Source organism: Pipra filicauda, unplaced genomic scaffold (genome assembly GCF_003945595.2).
Source record: "Pipra filicauda isolate LSUMZ 115617 unplaced genomic scaffold, ASM394559v2 scaffold10_size6260569_pilon, whole genome shotgun sequence".
Taxonomy (NCBI): Eukaryota; Metazoa; Chordata; class Aves; order Passeriformes; family Pipridae; genus Pipra; species Pipra filicauda.
This window is the reverse complement of record NW_024103541.1, coordinates 1704312-1732068: the sequence shown is the minus strand read 5'-3', so window position 1 is coordinate 1732068 and position 27757 is coordinate 1704312. Positions and strand designations below refer to the sequence as shown.

At 42.6% G+C, this 27757-nt stretch overlaps 1 protein-coding gene across 6 annotated transcripts in view; it reads right to left on the bottom strand.

The window, feature by feature from the left end:
- SLC15A2 (solute carrier family 15 member 2) overlaps positions 1-27757 on the bottom strand; it is a 72972-nt gene that overhangs the window by 19057 nt on the left and 26158 nt on the right. For all 6 annotated transcript variants that reach the window (XM_039381791.1, XM_027725563.2, XM_039381784.1 and 3 more), the window contains 16 exons: positions 25955-26042; positions 25202-25343; positions 23237-23329; positions 22055-22154; positions 17181-17271; positions 14951-15028; positions 12283-12365; positions 11214-11300; positions 10818-10907; positions 10436-10480; positions 8262-8294; positions 7098-7186; positions 5271-5352; positions 3227-3352; positions 2699-2863; positions 6-52 (listed from right to left, as the gene is read on the bottom strand). In XM_039381791.1, coding sequence (XP_039237725.1) covers positions 6-52; positions 2699-2863; positions 3227-3352; positions 5271-5352; positions 7098-7186; positions 8262-8294; positions 10436-10480; positions 10818-10907; positions 11214-11300; positions 12283-12365; positions 14951-15028; positions 17181-17271; positions 22055-22154; positions 23237-23329; positions 25202-25343; positions 25955-26042 — 1439 coding nt within the window. The remainder of the gene's footprint in view (positions 1-5; positions 53-2698; positions 2864-3226; positions 3353-5270; positions 5353-7097; positions 7187-8261; positions 8295-10435; positions 10481-10817; positions 10908-11213; positions 11301-12282; positions 12366-14950; positions 15029-17180; positions 17272-22054; positions 22155-23236; positions 23330-25201; positions 25344-25954; positions 26043-27757) is intronic.

The following is a 27757-nucleotide window of genomic DNA, read 5'->3' as shown; positions in this document are numbered from 1 at the left end:
CCTACCTAACAGCTGCCAAACCATTTTCTGGCTTTGCTTCCAAGTCTGTAATCTAAAGAGGGGAAGAAAAAAAAAAAATCAAACATATTTATTAATGCTGCCTTTCAACAATGTGAGGCAGAAAACACTAGTGCTGTGGAGTCACACATGTGCTGCAAAGCCTGTGGAAATCGATTGTACTCTCACATAAGCTTTACGTCAGGTCACAGATGGGAAGTCCTGATACAATGAAGCCAGCGGCAAAATTTCATCTCCACTAAGATGAGATCATAGTTTTTCCTGTCATCTCCTCTGTAACAAAGCCTACAGAGTTTCAGCTGGTCACCCTTCTATTGAGGCATGTAACACCCTCCAAAAAAGTATTTGTCTTGATCTGGAGACAGTAAGAGAGCATTATCCACGTTACCATCTTTCATTGATTAGTTACAAGTAAACTTGAGTGCCTTACTCCTACAAAACCTGAAACTGTCCAACTCTCAGACCCTGATTTTTGTCACATTCATAGACTTCACAGAAGTCTAAAGCCAAGAGGAACTGCTAGGTTACTATTCTGATCATCATGTACCACTCATATTTTCCCTGACCCTGAATACTCAAGAGATTAAACTGCTGTATGGTGCCAGCAGAGAGAAGGAGAGACCATGATGGACCGACCTTGTTTGTGCTCACAGTTTCTGCAGACAAATCCCTGAAATGGCCACTTGGATGGGCACACTGGGGAGTGAGCATGTCTCTCCTAGAGATCACAGCTAGAGCAGCAGCTTAGTAGTTAACATGGTCAACATTCCTTCAAAGAAAGCCTATTTGGTGTACAATGCTGAAAAAACACAGTGAAGACACAGCCCTGCCCTGAAGGTTCTATGTCACACAAAAAGAATACAAAGCAAGGCTCTTGGCTGGCAGAAATCCAAAACTGTGCCGTGTCCATTTAAGCTGGCAGGGCAATTTCAATTTGCGCTGCCCACAGATGGAACTCTGGCAAGCCAAAGGAGACTGATTCCACCTTCAGAAACTGGCTTTCTCTAAAAATTTTCTGGCCCTTTCTCCACACTTTTTTCCTGATGCTAAATCCTGAGCTTCTGAGACCAAGGATCCAGAATTTCAGTATACCTATAAAACGTCTAGTGTACCTAGAGTGATATGCTACCCACAAATAACATATGCCCTAAATAATAAATAGCCACAGTGAATAATAAATGCCAGAGTAATAAATAATAAACAGCAACATCATTTTTTTTCCATGGGAGACACATGGGGATGAACACTTTAATTCATTGCAGATAGGCCAGCCAAATTATAACTCGTTTTCATCGATGATCCCCAGAGCTCTCAAATTCATTTCCTGCCTACTCAACAGCCCACAAAGGAGAAGAAACTAATTTCAGATTGGATCCTTCCAGGAAAGCAATCCCACCTGAGTGAGTGGGCCAAACCCAGCAGTGTGGGAAGTTACTCCAGGGCAAGCACAGCAACACAGCAGTGATACCAGCATTGCCTTCCTTGTGTTGCAATGCTGAAAAAATGAGTATCATTTACCATGCTGTCTTCCACATCTCCCTTATCTACAGCTGTGAATGACAGGTCAATAGCATCCCCCAACAGCACGGCTGTTTCCCAGCACATGGGAGCCTGCCCACGCCACGGTGGGCACTAATTTAAGCACAGGCTGAATAGCTAGGGCAGCATAGATGTACTGAAGCTCAGAGATTGCTTTGCTTCAGCCTGTCACAAGCTTTTGCTTCTTAAGGACTGTATGAAAATCACTGTACAAGTATCCGTTTCTTAAGGCAACAGCACTCAGTCATCAAGGTCGCAGGGAAACTTAACAACATTGTGTGATAATGAGCTGTAGGCTCCAAACCATAAAGGCAGCAAAAAACCTTAATGTTATGACAAAATAAATTCTTAAAACTCATTTTTAAAAACAGTTATGTGATTTCTACTATACGATATTCACTGTTTCATGTGGCAACCCTGAAATGTAGGAGGCTGAGAAACTGCAAAGAGAATGGATATTTTAGCATGAGGAGAGATTCTGATGGCATTTACACACCTGCCACAGTGTGCAATGACACCATCCATTTCAAGGGAGCTTCTTAGGATACAGCTACACATAAAAGACATCAGAATCTGCCCTATACCTCACAGTATGCCCTTCTCTGATTGTTGCAGCAATATACAAAAGTCCAAATGCAGATGGCTCTGCTGCAGAGCCTGAAATGAGCTTAATCATTTATTCTGTTCAGCAAAACAAATGGGCCTTCTGTGCATTTTCACTAAACACTTGCAATAACTAAACCAGGAATCATTCCTCTGATGCTGTTATTCCAGGGCCAGCCCTAGAGCCTCTTTAACATCTTTGCTTTATAAAACCATCTTTGGGGGGAAATCTCTGGCTCTCTGTTTCCCCAGCTTTCTCAAGCTCTGCTGCCTAGCAGGCATGACTCTGCTCTCCCACTGCAGCATTCAATGGATTAAAGTGTGCCCAGAAACTCTCAGATGCCACAACGCCTCTATTAATCAACCAGTAGAAGTGTGTACAGATCCAGTGCCGCTAGCTAAGAAGTCAGGTTTAGAGCATCTGAGAGCAATCAGACAGACATTGCAACTGAGCAAATGAATTAATGAGCCTATTACCCCATTGTAGCATCACAGCCATTGAATTAATACTGTATTTACACTTCACTCCCACACTCACTAAGCGGCTTGATAGGCTTCCTTCTGCCTCAAAAACAATTAAGCTGTATACTGATTTTTCCTTCACGGTGTAGTTAAAAGCAAGAGTCAATCCTTGATGTTGCAGGGTGAAGCGAAGGCTCTGTTGCTCTCCATTCAATATTAATTTTGAGTATTCAGCTGGGTTCTGTGAAAGAAAACAAACTCGGTTACACTTTCTTCAGATGACAAAGGATCTGTCTTTTCCCACTAAGTGCAACACTATCCTCTCTTCAAAGGAGTCTGTAACCCTGTTATCCTTTGTTCCTAATTACAGGTAAATGTAAGGTGTTCCCTTTGCCACAGAAATATGTGTCGAAGTGTTCAATTTCTGTCTCATATAACAGAGATAATATGTTCCATTTGTAAAGCTATTCCCATACACTTCTAAGGCAATGGAGGAGAACAAGCTTTTGCATCTGTTGGCTTTATTAGAAAATGCCTTAAAAAAAAAGCCCATCCTTTCTTCAATGGGATGCAAGTCAGGCTTTCCAGCCCCAAATATGTTTACCTGAAAAGTCTCCACAGGCTGCTGAAATAGGTCCTTTTCCTGGATTGTCACTTGAACAGGGTTCTTTGCCAAATTCAGGACCCGAATTAAACTTTCTTCTGGGACAAGTCGAGGCATATCAGTTTCCTAATTAAAGTAAAAGGCTTTAAGTGCCATCTGTATGCTTTATTAGCACTTTAATATCTCTTCATTTTTAGCCATAAAAGTCTTCCTCTCTGTAATGACACTTTTCCATCCCTTCCTCATCAGAAGTTGCACTCAGCAAAAACTGAACATAAATCTTATTTAGGGAGGTTTCCTCATAGTAGCTCAATAGCCAACCCATCACTCCTCCCAAAAATTCTCTTCACACCCCTAAGCATAGAGACTACACACCTACTGAGCAGGTAGAACAATGTCACAGCTTTCATTATACAGCTCCCTAGTGCCTGGATTTAACCAACTGCCATATCAGAATGGAAAAATTTTTGCTGAGCTTTCAAAAGCAGTGACCAGAATAATTATTTCCCGTTGCAGTCAGTGACTGGGAAAAGAATCAGACCAGAAGCTAAGCAATTTGAAAATCCCAGTCCAGCTCCATGCCTGTAATTGGTGCTTTTGCATTACTTGACACCATGCTATCTAAATGCTGACTGTATAGATCTTATTCCCTGTTTTCTGAGAAAGGGAAGATGATGCCTCCAGCCCACAGGTATCTCCTTCTGTCAGGAATCATTTCCTAGAAAGAGTACATCAATCAGTGTCAGCCTTGTACTACCTGCAGAGCTAATTTTTTTTTTAAAGCCCTGTTTTCTTCTCACTTTATTTTCAAGTAGCTGCCAGCAATACTGCAGAGCTATTCATTTTTCTCTATCATATCTGATAATTTGGGTATTGCAGGCAGTGTATTTTGAACCTAACTCGGTGGGGATGCACACCACCACAGAAGATAGAGCGAGCTGATTTCCCTGTATCCACATGCTGCCAACAGGTCTGTTAATGTTACAGCAAATTCCATTATTGTGGCTTTTCACTTCTGCAACCCCACATCCAAGAGAAGGTGTGCCAGCTTATCCTCTAGAGCTTATAGGGCAAAATTTTAGCCTTCAGGATAAAATTTTCATTCACAGGCAGGGGAGAACCTCTAACTCACCTTGCCTCTGCCCAGAGGAGTCACCCACAGCCAGAGCAAATTTCAGTGCTCTGCAAGAGCTGCTGCTGGTGGCAATGAGAGCATTTCTTTGTTCACATAAAAAGATCAGAAAAAAGACCTGAACCCACAAAGTCTCATTTCGGTGGGAGACTCATTAGTGGATTCACCTGAGGAACCAGCAGATGTTAATCTGGCTGTGTGCCAGCCACTCTAACAGAACATTTTAAGCATACATGAAAGCTTTAAAAATTAATCCTATAGTAACTTCCATGAGACAAAGGTCAGCCAGAGTCTGCACAGTGCTGGTCTTGGGCCAGAAACAAACAGCAAATCTGCAGGAGCTAACACGGAATTTACAAGAGATTTGCTGCCATCCTGTCTGAGGATGCCCAGCAGTCCCTAATGCCTCTGACTGCGTTCACCTGTCTCGCTGCAGAAACCATTTGGCTTGTGAAAAAACACATCCCCACCCGAAAGTAGCAAAGTAATTAAATTAAAAAACCAAAACCACCACATACATACACAAAAAGACCCCAAACAGAAAAATATAGGCAAGGTACAGCAAGAAATAGGAGAGAGAACGGACTACCTTTTGGGAATTAATCACTAGCATTAACTAGATGTCTGTCAAGCACTTTGACGATGGAAATCTAGAATATAGACCAATACAGATGACCAGCACAGCAAAACTGCAAGACTAGAAAGAAAGACATAGAGACAGAGAAAAAGAGAGGGAAAAGTAGACAAGGTAAGAATTATCATTAGCAACTGGATTGGTATGCTCAATTGTAAAGAAAACATTACAAATTATGATCAAGGAACACAATGGTTAAAAGGATTATCTAACAGATATCAGTAAAAACACCCCAGGGAAAGAAAGTGTTTCTGAGGAATCCTTTGTGCTTTACTTACATTTATTTTGATTTCTATAATAGCTGCAAGTCCAAACGCCAGCCCTGCAAGGATCATACCTGTTGCCATTTTTCTAATAGGTCTATGGAGCAAATGAAAGAGGTACATTAAGGAAAAAAAGTAATTTAAACTATAGAATACCATTCCCCAGAGCCAAATATGTGCCAAAACCATGTAATAAACTGTCCAACAGGTGGCACCGGGGATGACAGGCTGTTTAAATTGCCAATCATTTAACTTAAAACTATCTTATTAATCTGTATGAGGCCAGCACTGAGGCCAATTAAAACTGATACGCCATGAAAAAAAGCTCTTTCCTTGCAAGTTTCATATTATCTTTTTCCCAGCTCTTCTAGTGGGAATAGCTCATGGCATTATGTTAATCTGTAATACTGGAAGGAGCACTAGAAATGATGTATCTTCAAGTCCCTTTTGGGAAAGGCAAAAGAAGAGTAGCATGCTACTTAGCAGTGGGAACGAGGAGCAGAAAAATGTGTAGTTTGTGTCATCAATGTTTCTGACCATCTGGGGCATCATTCTGGGTTATTTCTGATGCCAATGCATTTACATTTCTAGAAAATAAAGAGCTTGCTTCTAAACTCAAGGCAAAACTAGTGCAACTCTACCAGAGTTACATGAGACAATCTGATAAAAAGCAGAATAAAACAGGTCCAGAACAGCATGTCCAAACTAAGTATTGAACTGCAGAGATTTGAAACAAATCTGGTTGTAAATTCAGTGATCTCCACTCTTTGTAATGGTCTTTAGTCCTGGTATTCAGTCCTAATCGGTGCTTGAGTTTGTGCTGCTGAGTGAACTACTCTGTGAATTGGTCTCCAGGTAGAAAGTTTTCTGTCAAGTCAGGGCACAGTCCGGGCCATGGGCTCACACTGAGGCAGCAAGGAGAAGCACAGCCTCTGGGCTGTGTCCTCCAAAAGGCACCACTGCTGGGCTAGACATTGCCTTGGATATGTCTTTAGGTGCAAGTAATTCAGCATGATGGGAAAGGATCAGCAGGGTGAAGGGGTAGACTTCTGAGGCTCCTTCCATCCTCGTTTTATGTGGATTTGCCTGTCCAGCATTTTAATTTGCATTAGGAACATGCTTTTTAAGCCCATCTCCCCACTCATCATTCCTTCCTACACTGTGGTTCACATGGAGAAGTGGTGCTGGAGCATGGAAACCTGGTTCCTTTCAGTTGAAACTGCACTGGCAAAGGCACTCCATGAATGCTCATAAACCTACTCCCAGTGCTACAGGGTGTCAGTCCACAGAGGCAGAACAGAGAGACACGGAAGTAATATCACCCAAAATGCACAAAGTGGGTCTCAGAAACAACCTGGAGATCTGCTTCTATTACACTGCACTTGTTGCTAACACAGACTAGGGATAAAGTGCTTGGGTCATACAAAAACCCCTTATGCACTCACTGATTCAGATCCTAATATGGAATCTGCTTTCACAATACCACATGCAGCCCACATGGGATTAGGAATTTGGCCCACGTGAACCTTTCAGGGAGGGAATTATTTAGGCATGATATAGGAAATAAGATGAAGAACATGTTTAACAAATTCAAAATGAGACTATTCATATCTGCTTTTGGGGAAAATCTGTACAGAGCAGAACCCAACATTACAGAGCTTTCCCCTCTGGAATTTCCAGGATCTATGGAAGAGGGTGATGCTGCCTCTTGGGGCTGAAGTATATAATCAAGTACTGGGAAGGGTGAATGGAAATTTGTGTTTTTCCTCCTTAAAAGCTATTCTGCACACTTTCTGCAAAAGAAAAAGCACTGAGGCACCTGCATCGTCTCCAAGTACTTACGTGAAATTAAATTTGCACATGTCTATCAGGGGGTAGAGCCCAAGGTCAAAAATTGGGATGAAGACAAGAATAAGAAGTGGATTTAAGAACTGCAATACAAAAGAATGGGAGTTTAGTGACTAGAAAGCAACTTCCAGTAATTAAACCCATAAAGCAATGTCCTCCAGAAATAATTCCATTACAGAAAGGACATGGACAAACACTTAAAAATCTCCTCTTAAAATATAATCACAGTTTGCACTTAACAGCTTCTGCTATTTAGTTTTCACAGGCATGAATACATTTTGTTCATATCCTCCCCTCTAAGAGGTAAGCAAGCACCATTGGCCCAGTTTCCCTGGAGAGAGAACTGAAGCATGATGTTTTTAAAGAGTACAAACCCCACTGAAAATAGACACAGGTGACCTTTGGTGCTGTGGTGGGACCTAACAACAAATCAGCAACAATGGAAACATCTTGGGACTCCAGCAAAATCCCAAAGGAACAGGCACTATTCTGTGAGACTGGCAATATCTCGCACTTCCACACATCTTGGTAATCCCCTAGGAACAAAATTTCTCCTGGGAGGGGCACAGCTTGTCTGCCTGCCAGCAGTGGCAGCACAAGAAAATAGAGAGTGATGGAGAACAAGCAGAGGGAAATGTTGTTTCAGTTCCGAAGGAAGATTTCGGGGAATAGAACAGCTTTGAATTTCTCCAGAGCTGTTCAGCGTAGGAATTGTAATCGACTGTGACAACACAGCACCATCTTGGAGCTTTCGCATTTTCATCTGCCTTGCAGAAGGGGAAAAAGCAACATATTTCAGGAACAACACTCATCCCAGCACAGAGGCCTGTTAGAAGGAGATGCAGCTTGTATCCTCCACAAGTCAGCACTAGTTCAAGAACTATTATGATGGCAGAGGTTTTCCTACACCTCTGCACTATTCTGCAAGATTCAACCTCTGTGTTAGGACATCCTTGGGGTCTTCTGAACCCCAAGGCTAAGCCTAAAAGCAGCTAAAGAACAATAAGGTAAAGTCCACACCACAGCAACCAGCAGGAGCACTGCTACTGCCTTCAAAAGGAGCAGAGAAAGGCCACTGGTCTCATGAGAAAAATAAAAATGAAAGAGAAAAATAAAATACATTCTAAGGGTTATTGCCTACCCTGTAATATCTTTTACCTGCATTTGGTCAGGTTGAAGGACATATATTCCCTGAAACAAAAAGATATTGCAAATGATTCATAAACACTATAATAAATCAGTGCATATGGCAAATAAGGAACTGGTCCTGTAGAGGCCTTAGCAGCCAAGGTGCTTCCTCAAATGCTTTATGTTGTCTTTAGCAGCTGATATTGTGCTCTTGATACTTGTCATCTAAGGACACAGTGTTTATTAAGATCACTTTGCAGAAGGAAGCTACACTCAGTCCTTGATATTCGGCATCTGTGACACAACCCATGACAGGTACTGAGGCCCATCTTTCAGACTGACTGAGCCATGAACTACGTGAGTGGAAAAGAATGGGTGTGTTAGTGTCCAAGCTGGGATGTGGGTTTAGAGCTTCCTTCCTGCCGTTTCTGTAATAGGAAAAGCCTAAATCCTACAAGTGAGTGCTCCCAAGCTTCAGGACCCTGTGAGCTCTGTGGGCATTTCTCCCAAGCCTCAAAAAGCATAACAAAATACCATTCTTGAGCCAATGGGCTGCACCAACACCTCTTTCCTCCTTCCATCTGTACCTAACAGGCTTTGGTCAACTGGACTTCTTGGTTTGAGCACGGAAGGACAAAGGGATACCAGACCCCAAAAGGGACAGATGACCTGTCTCCAGGGAGGGACTGGTGTTTGTCTGAACTCCACAAAATGCTCTTCATTTGAAATTAAGATGAAGAGACGGAGAGGCAGGGGGAGGGAAGGAAAGAAATTAGAAAGGATATAATATCTTTCCAAGAAAGTGCTCTGGGGGTTTGTCTCCTGTCTACCAGGCTTGTCCTCAGCTTAGCCTAGAATGGCTGCCTGTCTCTGCCCGCAGCTGCCTCCTGGGAGAGTGGAAACTGCTGGTCACAGCAATGGAGTCAATTAAAAATATCAGGCAAATACCCCCTCCTGCTACTTTGTGCCTACTACAGGAATGTGCCATTAGGAAACAAGCCTGGAAGTATTTCATCTGACACTAAATCACTCCCTGTTTGACTCCAGACTTCCTAGCTGAGCCTTTGTCTGCAGAACAGAAAGTCACAGAGTATTACAAACGTGAACTCCAACAAGCCTAACGGTGGGATCACCCCAATGTTGAAGTTAATTCTCATCTTCTTGAGCTGGGACAACTCATGAGGGAAGAGTGGATGAGACTGAAACAAAAGCCAAAAAAACTATCCAAGTTGGTGTGCCAAAAAAAGCCCTGAATATGTCCTTTTCCACCCAGGAGAGTTTAATAGTGACATCTGGTGATTCTTATCTCTCCTGCTGACGGATCGCTAACTGCATGTGAGCAAAACAGTAGAAATAAAAGGTTTTAGAAATACATCACAAAGACTGCATGGATTTACATTGTTTTGTCTTTCTGAGGTCGATAAATATTATCCAAGGTGTAGTCTTTTTCATGCCTCATTTGAACTAATTAAGCCTAATGAGTATCACATGTTGAGAGCCCAATTTTTAACAAGAGAGACCTAGAAGGTCCCAGATTTGGGGCTTTAAGTCAATTTTAAACTGGAAAATGGTCATTTACAATCCCAGATTCTGATGTGGGTATCCACAGATAATATCTAGATTGCCTGTTAAAACATATATGCCTGAAAACCAGCCCTGTATGGTGGCATCTTTGGGCACACAGCTGATCTACATTTATCTGCGACTGCAGCCTGTACCTTTTGCCATTCACACCTTTGAAGAACTATATGGCAACTAACTAATTAATCCTCATCGCATCCCTAGCCTATACCCAAGAATCCTCCTGATTTTGAGAGGCTTCATTAATGTATCACCAAGTAAGCCAGAGCAGAAATACACAACTACATCAGCTCTAGTCACACCTTCAAAGGGCTGTGTGACTTCTCTGTCTTCAGTGGGGGCAGCAGGATGAAAATGCCACCTGCTCTACGCCACAGAGTGACTGGTTGCCTGAAGGTCAGCACCCCTGACCTGCTGATGGGTCCCCAGCCCTCGCTCCTTGCACAGATGAGCTGTGATGAACCGAACACGGCTGCACAGAGCCGCTCGCTTCCAATCACCAAAAGTGAAACTCACCCAGGTTCACCAAGCAGACGCTCTTAGTACTGCAAGGCTCCGGTTAAAAAGCAAGAGAAGTGATGTTACTACTAGTCTTATCAGCCCTGGTGACATTAAGTACTTACAAAATCAGCATTCATTTTTGTGGCTTGCAAAGTCCACCTGGATCCCTAAGGAGAAAACAGACAGCTGTGAAGCCTTCAAAATGTCCCGGGGGACTAGAAAACACGGGGACAGAGAAGATGACAGCGCTGGGGGTCTTATTTCCCATCTATTCCTTCCCTCCCCTGTAACACCTGTCAGCAGGCAGTGCACATTCTCTCTTCTCACCCTCCTCTGTCAGACACCTGGCAGGACTGTGAAGGGATGGCCAGCAGTGATGGTGGAAGCCCCGGACACCTGGTAGGAGCATGGCCCTCTGTGTCCCCAGGATGCTTTGCTGTTACCCCGGAAGGACAGAGGTGCAAACCCAGGCTGGCAGGCAGACCTGTACACAGTGTACTGTACCTGCTGATCAAACAGGGCCCAGAACATTGGCAGTGGTATGAAGAGGAAGAGAACACGTGTGACCATTTTAACTTCCCCAATCAGCTGTTTCTAAAAAGGGAACAGGCAAAAAGGTAAGGTGGGGGTGTAAAGCCAACAGGTGATTCAAGCCATAAAGCATAAGAACTCCTATTTCTTTCTGCATGGCAGTTCTTCATTGCACTTACTCATGATATGGGACATGTTTGCTCTTCTACAATTCAATGCAGCACCTAAACTGTCCATTGAGGGTCAGGAGAGTACAGATGTGGGAAGGGACAGGAAAATGTGTGCCCAGAGTCAGTCTTACTGTCTCCCCGTCTGTCTGCCTATCTGCCCCCTTCCCCCTCCAAACTTGCCAGTTAGACCATTGCTTACCGAGTATTTTTCTGATGCCCAGTCCAGCCAGTGATCCCTCTTTGGAATCTCACGGGAGCGGTTTTTCAGCCGGTTTTTAATAGCAAACTAGGGAGAAAAACAGGTGAGTAACTCACTTGTGCCGTACCTGCCCTTGTCACAATCCCAATTCAAGGCTGCCTTCCCCATCCCCAAATGTAAGCAGTGCCAGAAAACTGCAGGGGGTTTTGCTGAATATTTCCAAAATCTCAGATTGGATGCTTTTTGATGAATTCTCTGCAGGGAAGTTTCTGTGACATTGGTTGATTAAAGGTATGATGTGGAAATGAATCATAGAATATCCTCAGTTGGAAGGGACCCACAAGGATCATCAAAGTCCAACTTCTAGCCTGTTTATGCTGTGTGCTCCAGTCAGTGGACACACTGAACACAGCCACCCTGGCAAAAGGAGTGGTAGACCTCACTTAGAAATCCTGTCTTTAAGACCTCGCCTGTTTCCCCAAGGTAAATCTGGCACTAGGGTTGACCTAGATAAAAAGAAAACATCTGCTGTTAGCAACAGCTTCCTGAAATAGAAACATCATTATCCACCTAATAATAAGACAGTATTTTTTCACATACTGTATTCAGCTCACACACTATGAAAAACAATTGATAAGGCTCTAATGCAACTTCAGCAGGTGTCTCTTGCATTTACATGAACATGCTGAATGTGCATAATACGAATGTGTGCTATCACTGTCTGCTGAACTGATAAACTTCAGTAAAATTATTTAGCTGAAAAAAAAAATGGAGTCATATATCTGATACTCTGAGTTTCTGAATTTTCCTTTTAGTTCAGTCTCCACCAGCATCTGCCACAAATGGTTCTACTGAGGTCAACTGAACAGTTCATGGAGCTAAGGAGAGACAATTCAAATGCTGAAAGAATAAACTAGAACCTAAATGTGTTTCTCATTCCTTTCAGCTCATCAGCAAGATATCCAGAAGCAGCATACAGAACTCCAAAAGTCACCTCCCCTTTGCCTTTGCACTTTCCTGTCCTGCAACCTCAGAGTTATGCATGAAAAAGAGAATGGCACACACTTACACCGATGCATTTGCACACTTCCAGTAAGACGTTCCCTTGTGGTGGTGTTTTTCTGTACAGTCCACTTCCAGCAATGAACACAACTGAAAAAATATTATAATCCAAATGGGAATTCGCATGGCTGAAGCTCAATCCTGCACTGGCTTCTGGGAAGGATCCCCCACCCCCGTATTTAACAGAAATGCTCTGCCCTTGGGGCTTACAGGATTGCACTTTTAACTAAATGAATATACAAGAATCCTCTCATGCCTTCAGATGGAAGAAAATGCAACATCCTACAAGATGCAGTGTGACCCCTAGGAAGTCACCATCATCATCTCATGCTGCTCTGGAACAACAGGTACCTCCACATCTGATTCATGCTGGGAATAAAACTTCGAAAATTCACTCCATTTGTGCTTCGTGTAGACTAAACTTAAAATACAATCCACACTGAATTGCTGCACCTGATCTCAGACCTTACTCATTGCAAGAGTGTGAGGATTAATCCAGATACAACATGGGTTCTGTGTCCTTTAATCTCACACACATTTCAACAGCAACTGCCACGAAGGTCACTGCGTCACATACAGGTGTTAACAGAAATTACCTCTGCTCATGGTTTCCACAAAGGGTTATACAATTTAAGATACTGTTTTGTCTTGATTTCCTTCCTCAAAGCACAAAGAATATCAGATCGAGACTTCAAAATCCTGTCAGAGATGGAGCTACTCGATTATTTATCATTTATCCTGCTCTGTGAGAGCCTCTGAGCACATTACAATTCCAAAGACACTATCAGGGAGAAGCACAATAAAAGCTAAGCATGTAATCCATATAATAAATCAACTAACTTCTTAAACTAACCCAATTGTCTGGTCAGTCCACAGCCAGTGGCGAATAGCAGGTACCTCTATTGCAACACAGGAGGCCTGGAACTCGGCAGGGAACTCACCTTTGTTCTTTTCTAACTATGAAGACTTTTAGCATCCAGGTTAGACCTCTGAGAGACGTCTGAGGTCAGTTTAGATGAGTTGCACTTTGCACTTGTGCAAAGTCACCCAGAGGGGTAGCTGCACTACCTAATTTTTAGCATCTCCCTGTGAAGCTGTTGGCGCCTCTAAAAGGTGATTCATTAGGTTCACCTAATGAATACCTTCTGGCAATGCCACTGACTACTTTGGGAGCTGAGGTTCCTGAATTAGGTTTGGCATTTGGCATTAAACAGTATCAATCTACCCCATCAGTCAGAAACAGAAGCAGTGCAGAAAATCTTGCTCTGTAAGAATTTCATTATGCCTCTTAATCTATCCTTGGTCTCCATCATCATGGGGAGAGAGCTAGTCAGGGCCAAAATAGTTATTTCATCCAGTTCTGCATGCTGCTCACATAGTCAAATTTCCCAGAGCATTTTAGCATGTTACAAAAGAACACAGAGCTGCTTCGGTGGGCAGGCCATAGAATCTGGCAGCAGGACACTAGCTAAAAACACATTTCGATTGATGCCTTCGTGGAAACTGAAATATTTACACGTTCGTTTTCTCCTGGGCAACTACTACTCTGCTAGAAACATTCATCACACAATGGTGCACAGAGGAGCCTGTGCTGCCTTAAACTGATAGGAATGGGCCACAAGGGGAAAACTGAAGCTTCTCAGGCCTGTGACCATGCACTTTTTTGAAAATAATTGATGTAACGTTAGCTGTGGCCTGATGACATTTCTTCAGTTTACTGACTCTTCTCCCTGATGGAAATTTGAGCGGAGACAGCAACATTCACATTCTCTGAGGGATGAGCTTTTCAAATCACAGATGCTGTGGTGAAATCACACAATTGCTTGGTCTCTCAGTGAAGCTAACAATATGAATGAGAAGCCAAAACCTCACAAATGCAGCGCAATAAGGGGACTGCTCTCCTCAGCATCTTGAAGATGTGAAACTAAAGCTAATGGGATGTCCTCTGTACTGGCTATCAAGGAGTAACAGTAAGAATGTCGAGACTGCTGAGTATTTTATAAGGGTTGAAGAAGAAATCTTGACAAGTACATTAATGGGGCTAAGACGCAAGCTTTAGGAAGCAGGGGGATTGTGGCTGCCTCCTGACAGTTGGACAATAAGGACTTTTTATCGCAACATAATAAGTTGTCACTGTAATTGTGGGAATTACTTCAGCCAAGTAAAATGAGACAGCTCAGAACAAAGTAACACCTTGTTCAGCTCCTTCTGCAATTCCTGTGGCACACTGATTCAGCAGCAAAAGTCTGAGACGTTAAAGGTGGCCCAGAACTGCAAAGAGCCCGTGGAAAGGTTCGAAGCAGCATCTTAAGCTTCTCTTTTATAAGCTGGGGGAGTCTGAGGACTGCTCAGATTGCAGTTCAAAGGCCAAGCCTGCTCATAGGCAAAGCTGCAAGCCACAAGGAGAATCATTTTGATGCATCCCTTTGCATTAGAGCAAAGCATCCACCAGACCACACCCTTAACAGTATCATGATAAAGTATTGCAGTAAAACCATGGTCTGTCCACTATCAGTGAACTACTGATTTTTCTTGCTGTTCTGAACTGTGGAATTGTTGGATGACCTTGAACCCTTGCATTTCCCCTTGCAGAATTAGTGAATTTGTGCATTTTCTCATCTATCCATGGACTCAAAATGGTAACTTCTATTACAAGCATTACTGTTTCCACTCACCAAGCGCCAACACCATCAGTGCTGCTGGGACGCCAAAAGCCAGTGCATAACAATCCTCTCCAAAACATTTCACATCCCCTGAAAAAGAAGTCAGAAATAAAAGCACCTCATTACAGTCAGACTTATGGTACTGGGGTTTTTGATTTGCTTCCCTAAATCAGTCACTTCCCCTGGCTTTAAATCTTCTTTGCTGGTGCTTGACACTGTGAATTGAATCTCCTTGAAACAGTAGTCCTCCCTTGATGAAGACAATTTTTAAGCAGGGTTAGAGTCTGCCAGCAAAAGCAGCTGATAATTGGATATTGATGCAAATGGTAGAAGAGAGGGGGCAGACAAATAGGTATAAAGAAGTACTAGGAACTGTACTTGGGAGAAAAAAGCAACATTTAAAATAACCTGAAGCCATTCTGTATTTGCCTAAATCTAAATAACCAGCACTGTGTTTCCACATTACTTGTGCCAGCTGCATGAGTTGTTGAGTGAAAAACCTGAATCTGATTTTATAGCGAGCTGCAGCGGACAAAGTGGAAGCCACTGCCCATAACTGTGTAAGTGGGAGCACAGGATTAGTCTTAGAACTCCAGTTCCCTTTCCGGCCACCTTCCCAGTCTCACTATGGGCAGCCTGCTCCAAATGTCAGGTCTTGCAGCAAGCCATCAGGAAGCCAGGTGTGTTACAGCACAGGTTTGAGCAATCTGAGCCATGGTTCACTGAAACCCTACACCTCTTGGACCAGTTCTGTTCTCACACCATGTGAATTTAGAGCTCCAGTTTCAAACAGTGAGCCAGCAGTGGGATCTGTGTTTCTAGGCCAGTGGCTAGAAATTACTGCATTCCTACAAGAAGTAATAATAAAATGGCTAAAACAAGCCAACACAGTTAACAGGAGACCAATCCATGAAGCCTCTGTTGCTCCTGTTTGTTGTAGCTGGGCAGCCACAGTCAGCTGCATAGCTGTGTGTATGCAGAGCATTTATTTACCTATTTTCAGCCAATTAGCTGAAATCTGATAAAGCATGGAGAGACATTATGGGCACACTAAACTTCTGACATGCTAAATGAGCTCGACTTCTCCACCTAGAAGTATATATTTCACAGTTCTGCCAAACGTCTACAAACAGCATTTCTTGCTTTTCCGCGAAAAGCTTTCAGACTTAGCAAAAATTTTACTCTTCCCCCATCCTCTCCTCCTCAATTCCATGTTGCAACTAGTTTATAGCTGGGCTATAATGGCACAGGTTTTGATGTTCAGAGGGGACTGAGTTTTCATCTGCCCATTGACTATACTGAGCAAAAGCCCTTCCCAATTGAATGCTGACGTGGGGACACCAGAGAGAGAATGAGTAAGATACAGCATTTGTCTTCACTCCTACGCATGGCGTAAACATGAGACAAGCACAATTGTTCACAGTCATTGTGATATGAACGGCCTGCTAAAATAACAACTGCAACAAAGAAAGCTTCCTAGAAGCCGTGGGACAGAATGAAAAAAAATCACTATTAAAATGTGAAGTCTACCTTGTCCCTGGTCTGTCCCCATCACCTATGGCCTGCAGCTCTGCCTCTGTGCCTGCATTTCGAGTGTGCCAACCCCCTTGGCTTCAAGGCGCTGTGACACAATGAAGAAAGTGCAGCAAGACTTGGGGAATAAAAAGGCTTGTGCAAGCTGGCTAGAATATAAAGTAGGTCTTAAATGGGGCATAGGCCTGTGCTTTGTCTTCAAGGCTAGTTGCTCAGGGCTGCAATCTTGCAAGCAGACCCAAGCACGTACGCCCGGGTGCCAGGACAGAGCCCTCCAGAAGTCAGCAGCACCCTGTGGGAGGGAGAAGGTAGGACTTCCAAACCAGCTCTGCTAAGTTTTTCAGCCCTGACGGGCTGCAAGGGACAACAGAGACCATTACCCATCCATAGTTTACCTGCAGTCAATACGGGAAATAGTCCTTCACTGGCAATGGGGATTTGATGACCATATAGTCCTTCCACCTTTCATGTTTTAATTCTGCAGTTCAGGCTGGCTTTGAAATACAACCAGGAATATAATTTCTGTGACTTGTCTGCCTGTATTATAAATCTGTTACACTGCTATGGCAGGATTAACAAGGCATAAATGCAATACACTGACCACTACACAGATAATATAATTTCTGCCATTCAGTTGTCATAAGAGCCTAACTACGCACAGCAGTTAGAGGGCAGCTAATTTATTGTTTTATTCTAAATCAACACTGACCTCTTAATACAGGAGTTACAAACGTAGAGATCAAACTTCCAGCATTAATGGATAAATAGAAGATGGAAAAAAACTTGCTTCTCTCCGAGGTCTAAAATAAGAGAAGACAATATCAACGTCATGGCTAACACACAGCATTGGGCTTGCAAATTGAACACTATCAATTCCCTTGTTAGGAAGGCTGAGTTAATATTGACACGAAGTGCATAAAATGTTAAGCAAACAAGCTTGTGTTCAGGTGATGGTAAATGCTCACACAAATCAGCTCACATTACTTGAGAAGCGCTTTGGGGCTTTTTGGCATTTCACAGGAAGAGCCACTGCTTTGAGAGTGTTGTGAGATGGCAAGGAAGAGAGAGCATTTACTTATTCAGAACAAGTAGCATGATTCAGTTCCTTTGTCACCTAATTCAATACAATTTGGCATGGTTTGACAAGCTCATAATTTCTTCCCATGTCTGAGCTCTTTATTTTTGTTCTCTTCTTCTCTCCTGTGTAGAAACAGAAAAAGAAACCTGTATATTTTAAGGAGCTGGTAATTACAGCATAGATGAAAGAGTGCCAGCAAATGAAAAGTATCCATCAGACATGAGATTACCAAACTAAGGACAGTCAACCTCAAACTAAAAGGGTAAATTAAATCTAGGGGAGCAAATTCAAGAGCCTGATGAAGGGGTGAACTCCAAGCAAAAGAGTTCAGACTTTAACTTATGTTGTAACATATTACAGTTCATACAGTCCAAGGATTCCTGTTGACATGCTTTCTTCCTGCATTATTCCTAATTTGGAAGGAATCAAGAACTTGATGCAGAGTTGGGCCCTTCTTGCAGGAGTAATATGTGAGGGTATTCAACTGAGGCCAGTCTCTCCTTTCTTGTGGGAGAGACAGACATGCAAAGTCTCATGCATATAACAGTGTTAGATGCCAGTAGTGGAGAAACAAGGGCAGAGTACCTGACCTAACAAATGCTCCTCTCTATCACCAGCTCTGTGACATCTGAGTCAGTAAAGGTAGTGGGGAAAATTGCTTCAGACATGGCATGGTGCCTGGCAGAGAGCTCCTTAAGGCACATTGAACCACATCTCTATGACCTGAGCATCATTTGAATGCGAAGCTTTAACTTAGCTGAGCATGAGGAACTCCTCAGGGACCTTTTTCTGTCTCCTTTCCCTCTAATATGTCCTGCTTCCTTTTGCTCCCTGAGACAACACTATTCACAAGGCTAGAAAACTGGAGAAAATGTGAAGAATTGTAGGCAGTTGAAAGAGGATAGCTCTTACGTAATGAATCCTGGGATCCGAAAACATAACAAAACTTCTGTAACTGATGGTGCAGACAACAGGAAATATTGTTACTTTGTATGGCAAGAAGTCCCTTATCACAAGGGTTCACTGCAGGAAAGGTGGGGAGGTGGAAGGACATGGAAAGGCTTTTCTTTATGTTCCCTTGTAAAGCAGGTAGTGGGAAGGTGAGGGTGAGGGCCCCATCACCTCCCACTGCCACGCGCCAAGGAGTCTGGAGGTCTGCTTACTTGGATTAAGGGCTTTCTATCTTGACCCAGCACAGTTATAAAGACCCCATCAACAAATTTTCCACAGTTTTATTTCCTAGAGTGTTTGAGGCTATCTAGTTCATACATTACTCGCAAATTATTTATCCTGGACTAAAGACTTTGAAAGCCTTATAAAAATCGTCTCTGTGGTTAACAGAAAACAGCAACTCCATTTCTGTCCTTAACAGTGGTTTTGATTACCTGAGACTTTCTACTGCTAAACTAGTAAAAGCATATTTTCTTTTTCATTCTACCTTCATGACTGGATATTTGTCATCATGAGGAAATCTAGAGAAATGAGCAGCCTCAGCAATCTTTCCCACTCCTGCAGTAGCCTTGCCATAGCTTGTCAAGGGTGGTGCAGTGGAGTCCTCACAGTCCTGCTCTCTTCTAGTCAAATTCTCATGCCATGTGTCTAACTCTATATCTGAGGAACTCAGAATTTCTGAGAGCTGTAATAAACTCAAGCATGCAGCTCTTGACATGGTAAAGTCTAGAGCAACAATTACCAAAAAGAATGTGGTGGTAACAGAAGAGGATAGTGATGCATAAAGAATTTGGAGCATCTTATTTCACACAATGTAAAAAAAAAATGGTCACAGAAAGGCTACAAAAATAATGACCCAGAAGCTTGCAAATTACACTGATTGAAAAAAAAAAATTCCTTCCCTATTGTCTTAATCTTTGGGGCAGATGAACATTAACAACATGATTTGGATTAGCTAATTTAGAGAAAATGTACCATACATGGTAATCCTGATCTGCTTGGCAATCAGAAAATAAAGAAACCAAGAGAAAGCTATTTAGTACCTTAAACACCATACTGCATTGTTTGAAAGCAGCTTTGGTCCCTAATTAATATGCAGAGCAGCTCCACATTCACATAACATATCGTAAATATAATTTTGTTCAGGCATTTTTAACTTGGACTCCTAATCCCATAGACAAAGATGTCTGGAAATCTCCTGTAGATAAATCTACTTTCCCTATCTGACCTCCTGCCAAATCACTCTCCATCACTGTTTGTAGCAGTACTGTTCTCAAAGTGGCAGATCCAAGACTATTATGCTTATAAAGTACTTAAAAGAGGATCAGACTGATGTTGCACATTTACCTCAAAACATAAAGTTGTCTCAGGGGCAATTTATTGTTTTATACACAAAACTACCTCATCCTTAGCTTTCACATCGAACAACTAAGCCTGTGCACTTTAAAACTCAGCTGAAGTTTATTCCTGAAAACTAAGGGAGAATCAAATGCTTCATTTAATAGCAAATTTTCAAAACTTATTTTATCCTACCTGGAGTGTAAGAAGAAAAACATAAGTCCCCTCAAACACCACTCCAGAGGGAAGAAATATTGTGGTGGCCTCGAACCTTTTATTTCTTACAAATTCTCATTCCAATTCTGAAGACTTAAACTTCCTATCACATAGCATAAAACATTTGTTTCTTCTGAAAGGCCAAGTCATTTCAAAATGGTAAAATAGAAAACTTTTTATTCTGAAAAGAATGAATAGACCAGAACACATTGTCCTTATCAGAATGCTTTTTACAGTTTTCTTTCTCTAAATTAGTTTTTCTTGAAGGTGGCATACAGGTGAATGCTTGAGACTTAGTATTTGATAAATTTGTTGGAGAGATGTAGTCTGAATGCTGGAGAACGGGTACAGGCCCACGCAACCATGGGCAATTCAGGTTTTTTCTCTGTAACAGCTGTGGTTGCAAGTTTGGGATAATAATATGTAAATGCCTGACTGGGGTGCTGAGATTCATTAGCTGAAGTCTATAAAACACTCTGAAGATAAGTGGTACATATTATCATACTGTAATTAGGTGGTAATTGAAAGATGCTGGATAAACATTATTAATTATTAATATTCATAGAAGTAGCACTTCTGTAAATGCTGCTCTAACACCAGTTACAATCCTTTTGGATCCAACTGACAGCGCAGGATGGTCATGCCTGCAAAAGGTTACGCTTTGGACAAATGACCACGAAACATCCCATGGTCTGTTACTCCTTAGTAACCATAATCTTCACTACTTCAGCATCATATAGTTCATGTGCACAAAGCACAAGTCTTCACGAAGTTTTAAATCTAGTCTATATTATTAGTTCATTAAATGCTGACTGCATACTGGGGTATTGCAAAAGACAAAGAAAAAACTGCTCTATGGGGCTCCTTGTACAAGGATAAGGGGGCAATTCTTGTCCAACTCTACCAGTGCCTTTCCTGACAGACTATTAATCTAACGTCCTTCTTCAATGAAGGACTGGAATTGCATTGAAGAGAATTTCCATCTTCCAAAGGTCCTAATATCTTCCAGTATTTCTCTAGAACTACTTCTGGAACAATTTTTTGTACTGTCACTCCTAAATAATCCTCCTTGAATATAATCCTACTCATCACAGACCCCAACACTTATTTTCTTTTTTGTAGCAGTGGCCTTCTACATATTTGAGGACTTATGCCACGCACAGAACTTGATTTGAATACTGTCATTGAGAAAATGGAAAATTCTATTTGTGTTTTAGGTCAACATAAATCTGTTTAGTTTCAGGTCAATTTTAAAATTTAGCATTTTGCCTGAGGATTAGCACTTCCTGACCTGCTTTGCTTCTTTAAGCGCTACCTTATCCCTGGTTGAGCCCCTGTGCTGCATAATGGGAGTTTGAGATTACTGCAGATGAGGGGCTAAGCACTTATGACAGAGAATGAGGACATGAAGCAACTGGACTACAATTCACAGGATACAAAGCACAAGCAGAGCTAAACAGAAACATTTCCATAACTCTTCAGAACTTTGCATTCTGGAATACCCAGAAAACATTCTGGCACTACTTTCAAAAGACTGGAATTTCCTACAGTTCTTTCTGAACAATGTCTAAGGAACAGCTTATGATTTGAGGAAAAATTCCCACAGAAGCACAGGCTGGTGATAAAATTTTTTTCTCCCCTTTGCTGTATTCCATTGCAGTGCATTATAATCACCCCTATTAAGCTGGTTCAGAAATGGCTACTGTTCCATGATATACGAGACAGGATTTTCTACCTACTCTGATGTCCAATTAACATTTAGATGATTTCATGCAATTATGACTTATCCTTTCCAATATCAGTCCTGTTCTGCTGTCATTTTCCTTTCCTGAAGCATCCAGACACTCTCAAGTCTTATGCAAATCATCCTTCCTCAAATCTTACTACATCTTTTCCAGCAAACTGGCCCTTATTCTTCTAGCACAACAGGATTTGATCACAAAAACATCCTCATAAAGTAAGCAGACACTGCAGATTTTAAGAAATAAAAGAAATCTTACATGTTCCTCTTCAAACTGGTCCCCTCCAAATGCAGAGACACAGGGCTTGATACCTCCTGTTCCAAGGGCGATCAAAAACAGACCAACCATAGACAGGACCCTTCATGCAAGAAAAAAAAATATCACCATTGCAAAACCTTTCCAGTGAGAGCATTTTAAGTGTCAGCCCACCATGATTCCTCTGATAACATTGCTTTTTGCACATGGGTAGTGATGATAAGCCATCTAAGTGTGAAAAACAAATTAACTATCCTAATTTCTGCATTCAGTAGCAGTCAATTAACCAAACTGTTTTTGTCAGTTTCTTGTTGTTCTGAGGCCCTATGGACATACAGGAGATCAAAGATGTGTGGGATTATTTTTCACTCATAGGACAACAAAAGATTTCACAGATCAATCGAGAAAAAGAAAAAAAAATGCGGGGGGAGGGAAAGTGCCTTTTCCTGTAGCCTTCCAGCCTGGGTAAGTGCAGACAAACTGTTTGAAACAGGCTCATTCCTGGCTGTTTTCTACTTCCCAGTGGTCTTCAAAATACCATTGTTGGCCTAGCAGATTATGTCTGCAGGGAACAAGAGTGTCAGGACTGGCCACATCTGGGACAAAAGAAAACTGTTCTGTAAACTACATGCGCTCTTGCCTGCATGTACTTTTTTTTTTTAGAGCTGTGACCACACAGGCAAAAACAGCTTGGTGGTTTCAGAGACACTACTCTGACAAGCCTACCAGTTCAGAATCTAGAGGGCAAGACGGGTTGTACCCAGTGGAAGACACAGACCCTTCTGTCATCAGAAAATGCATTTTGGTTTTGTGTTCCCATGCACACCAGCGAACCTTGCTGAGCTGAACAGCTATGCTGATGAAATGAGAGAGGAATGAGCCCAGTGCAGGCAGCTGGATGGAGGAGACCAGACTTCAATAGCATGGTATAGCAGAGGGGAGGCGATCACAGGTGCCTGTGATAAAGGGTTTAGAATCTCTGTGGAGATTTCCAACTCCATCTAGTGTGTTCACACACTAGATCCACCCTTCTGCTCTTACTCAGAACATCCCTAGCCCTTCCCTGATGAAAGTAATCCACGCACAGCCCCCAGACTGCTGGCCTGATGGAGGTTAAACATAGTCCTGAGTAAACCAACTACCATTGCAACCTGCTACAGCACTGTGGCTTCAACAGCTACTTACACATGAACCGCCTGGTTGCCCAGGGATGGAATGGCACCGACTGACTTTATCAGATGGCCAACAACATACACAATGGAGAGGTAGATGATCGTCCTGTGAGGAAAGCAAACAGCAATGACTGAAGGTGCCAGGTGATGTACAATCCAAAACAGAGTGTTCCCGTGCATCCTGATACAGCAGCTCTACTTGGCAGACACACAAGGAACTGGTTTGTTCCACCACTGGTACAGTAGGCAGCTATAATTCCTCTGTGCCAACTCTGAGTGCACTAGAAGAAACAGATAGGCAAATGGGTTCAGATTAAGGAGGGATAGCCCCTGCTTTGTTTGCAGACATTACTGAGCAGAATAAACTTAAAGTGTTTCAGTCTTGTCACGCATGGAAGGCTGCAAAGAGGAACATACTGTTCCAGTCCAACTCAGTTTCCAGATTACTAATAATTGGCATTTTATAGCATGTGCCTAAATGAATCCCTTGACTGGAAGGCATCCCTAGGGACAGTCAACCCACCTAACCAACACATCTGAATTAGGAGAGTGGTTTCCCCACTGTAAGTTTGTTTTAGATCCCAAGTACCTCTGAAGGACTGAGCTCATCTATCTGCCTCCCATGTGTTGGTGAGGGAGAAGAAGAAATTGGAGTAGGACAATCAAGCTCTTGAGTGTATTATATTTCTTCATCACCTTCAGGATTAAGAGATATCTATGTATTTATGTGTAGATGACATATAGAGGGAATGAAAGGACTTGTTAGGACAGAGACAATAGAAGAAGTCCATTGAGCTTTGAGCATGGAAATGGTCCCCGATGCATTCAAACCCTGATTGTAACAGCTAATTTAGAGCCACATCAGAACATTCCTAAAAGCCCCTCTAAACTGTTATCCTGTCCTTGGTATTAGCCGAGGTCCAGCTACTATAGCAAAAGCCACCTCCTATTAAACTATAGGGATTACTCCAGGGAAAGTCTCTTGCCTAACACACCAAAGTCTGTGTAAGGATCTACCTTCTCACAACATCATGCTGCACAATAGATATCCCCAAATACCAATGAACATTGCTAGGTGACCTTAAATAATGAAGTTAATAAACCCTCACTGTTATTTTTTTCACTGAAAGCAGTAAGAGAACTACTGAAATGGGGAACAGAGAAAAGAAAGAACATGGATACCTCCTTAAGAACTTTCTTCTGGAAAGGCATATGGCAGTTGTTTATTTCCTGCTGAGACTCTTCTGCCAGATGTGTGTAGTCCTAGAGAGAAGGGTTCGGCTGCATTTTATCACCCCGACAGCCAAGACTCCTCAGACAATGAACAAACAGTGCCAAGCAAAGAAAGTCCTATATCCAGCAGCTCACCACCACTGTGGGGCAGATGTTGGCTCCACAAATTATCATCAGAAGGGAAGACTGCTTAAGGACTCTTACTCAGGAAGAGTTTACCTGCTTATGTTCTCATGTAGATGATTTGAGTGAACCCAGGTTTTTCAAGCATAAAAATGGCTGTACTCATACATTCCCTATGCTGTGAAAAGCCTAAGTAAGTACACAATAGTTAGTGTCATTTCAATAGCTAATGTCATTTCATCTGAAACTGCAAGATCTAGATGATGACACCAGTTCCTCAATATCTTTGAATCCTTCCCAGAAGCAGACCTTGGCAAACTGAGGGTTAATCACCTTACACATCACCTTCCTGAACAGTGTAGGGAAGGGCAGTGGAGGAAAAGCCTATTTGTTGCAATTAATTTGTTCCAGCTTTGTTGCCCGTTGGCCCTTGGGTGTAAGAGGAGCAGGGAACAGCATGAGCAGACAAATCAGCTGTCAACAGAGGGGAGCTGACCTTCCCAAGTGTGTCTTTGCTGCACTCTGAGCCAGCTCAAAACCGGGAGCACACACAGCACTGCCCTTGCACAGGCTGCACGGTGTCGATGCATGCTGACTGAATTAGAAAGGTGTCTTCACTTACTTGTATTTGCCCAGCCATGAGTCTGCCATGATGGCGCCGATGACAGGTGTGAAATAACATAGCGCAGAGAAGGCATGGTACACAGCGGTGGAGAGATTCTCATCCCAGTGGAAGAAGCTCAAGAAATACAGTGTCAGGACAGCTAAAAGGAAACAAGCAAATCACATCAGATAATTAATGTGTATCTCTGCAGGTAAGCAGAATCATGATGGCAAGGCAACCACTGACTTGCCTAGCAATTATGAGCACTGCTGTGGAAAGATTTGTGCTTTCAGACCTGTTCCTCATAATCTCTGACACAGGAAAAGCTACAATGAGATGTATGAGTATCACGCATTCTTTGTTCATAAACATTTATGCTTACCTGAAAAATATATATTCTCTAGCTTATCTTGCTGTAACCTTAGTTTGTTTATGCACATTTTCTATTTGCAGATTAGGTGCCTGTAAGATTCAATTCCCAAACACACAGATTGCACACAGCTATGAAAGATATAACACACTAGAAAACCAGGTCTGATATAGAGAGTTATATAAAAATTTAGACTGGAAGGTACATTTGAAGGCCTCTAAGTCCCAACTTCTGGTCAGAGCAGATAGAGCAACAATGTCAGGGTACACTGTTCATACCTGCATTCCAAAATACCAATTTACTTTGAAACACAGCTGAGACCATATAGCACAGCCCCGGAAAACCAGTGTGTATAGGAACCCTAGGATGGGAAAGTCACTTCCCAGACACAGGCCACATACCTCGCATGCCATAGTAGGAGAAGCGCTCGCAGAACTCATTCACCACAATGAAGGCAATGCTCAGAGGGTAGTTGGAGCCACAGAGTTTCTGTGGGAGACAAACAAGAACATATTGGCTCTGTGAAAGTCTTTACCCCAGCAACATATCACCACAGCACCTGGATGGTGGAGAAGAGTCCAGTCCAAAAACCAGGTACCAATTGCTGCTTGACTGGACTGTGAGTTGGACTCAAGAGAAAGAGTGGACCTCACACCACTCTTGCTTTGATTAAGGCTCCCCAGTGAATCAGCCTGGCTGACACGGGCCCCGTAAGGACCGCCATGGGGATTTGGGGGGCTGTCAGCAGCCACCATGCTTTTAGCTCCAGGAACTCCACTGGAAGGGTGCTACCACCTCCCTACTGCAATGCAAAAAGTCACTGAGACGAAAAAACACCTTTGAATGCCTTTTCTTCTGCACTTCATATAAAGCTACCACCCTGCCCCAAAACTGCTCCCTCTTCTAGCACCAGATCTTGCCTCAGAAGCTGGGAGACTCCAGGGATCTCCTGTCTGCTTCTGTGTGTGAAGCTGCTCCCTCCCACGTGACAACTGCCCTCAATCTCTGTACCTCACTTGCACCAAACTGTGCCATCACATTCACTGAAGCAAAACATCAGCCCTGTGTCCAGCATTCCCTCAGGCATGGCATCCATTTCATATTCCAAGATTGCTGGCATAGTTATAGATAATTCAATTTATTAATCAAAACCAAAAAAAAAACAGCAATGGGACTGTCAAACCTGTCTGAGCATGGACACTCTCTTGCTGAACCTGACTTTACTCCAGCTAAAATCAGCAGTTCCCAAGTGAAATACAAGGCATTAAACAGACGAGTCTTGGCATGACCTTGTGTGGGCCCCTGTCTCTCTTGCTACCCCACAGCGGTCTGAGCTAAGCAGGTTCCAGCTTCCAGCTGCTTAGTAGCTCCACTGCTTCACAACAGGAAAGCAGGTTTTCACAGTACTGCCCAGCCTCTGCCAATCAGTGGGAGAGAGGGGCTGGCCATGCTTTTGGTGAGGGACTGGGGGGAGTGTGATGTTAACAGCTGCACTTATATCTATGGTTTTAAACAGCCATGGTATGGGCCAGTGAAGTGAGATGAACTCTTCACATGCATTTCTGCGCCTCGTGTCGGAAATAATGAATTCCTGTACTTCTTCCCAGAGTACCAAATGCAAATACAGGTACCAAAATAGATGTGTGTATTCAGGTTTATTTCACCATCAAGAGATCTAAGCATATTTGGATTCCCAAAGCAACAGCACCAACTTTAGAAGAGTCTATCTTAATTATGCTGTCTTGCTCAACATTATAAAAGAGCAGCAAAAGAGAATGATTGTCAAAAAAAAATCCCAAAACCAAATTGTAACTTCCCCCATCCCACTTTCCATTACTTAACCAAGCATCTCTAAAGGTAAATATTTCTGTCCCTCTTTTATATATATACACATATATTCTCTCACTATTTATGGGCTGCCTTTTTAATAAAAAACCCTTGGCCTGTTTGCTTTACTGGAGTAAATACATAATTATCCATTCATTTATTATTTACTCTGAAACCATCATGCTCAGCATATGGCTTGTAAGAAAGAGAGGGCTCCCTTGAAAACAGCACTGGGGCCTCCTGCTTTTAGACTAGCCTAAAACCGGTGGCATACATAAGCTGTTGATGCACAAACACACAAACATAAGCACACACAGAATACCTTTCTACAACAGGTTTTTCATAATAAAAGAAGAAAAGCCATAAGAGGCAAATTG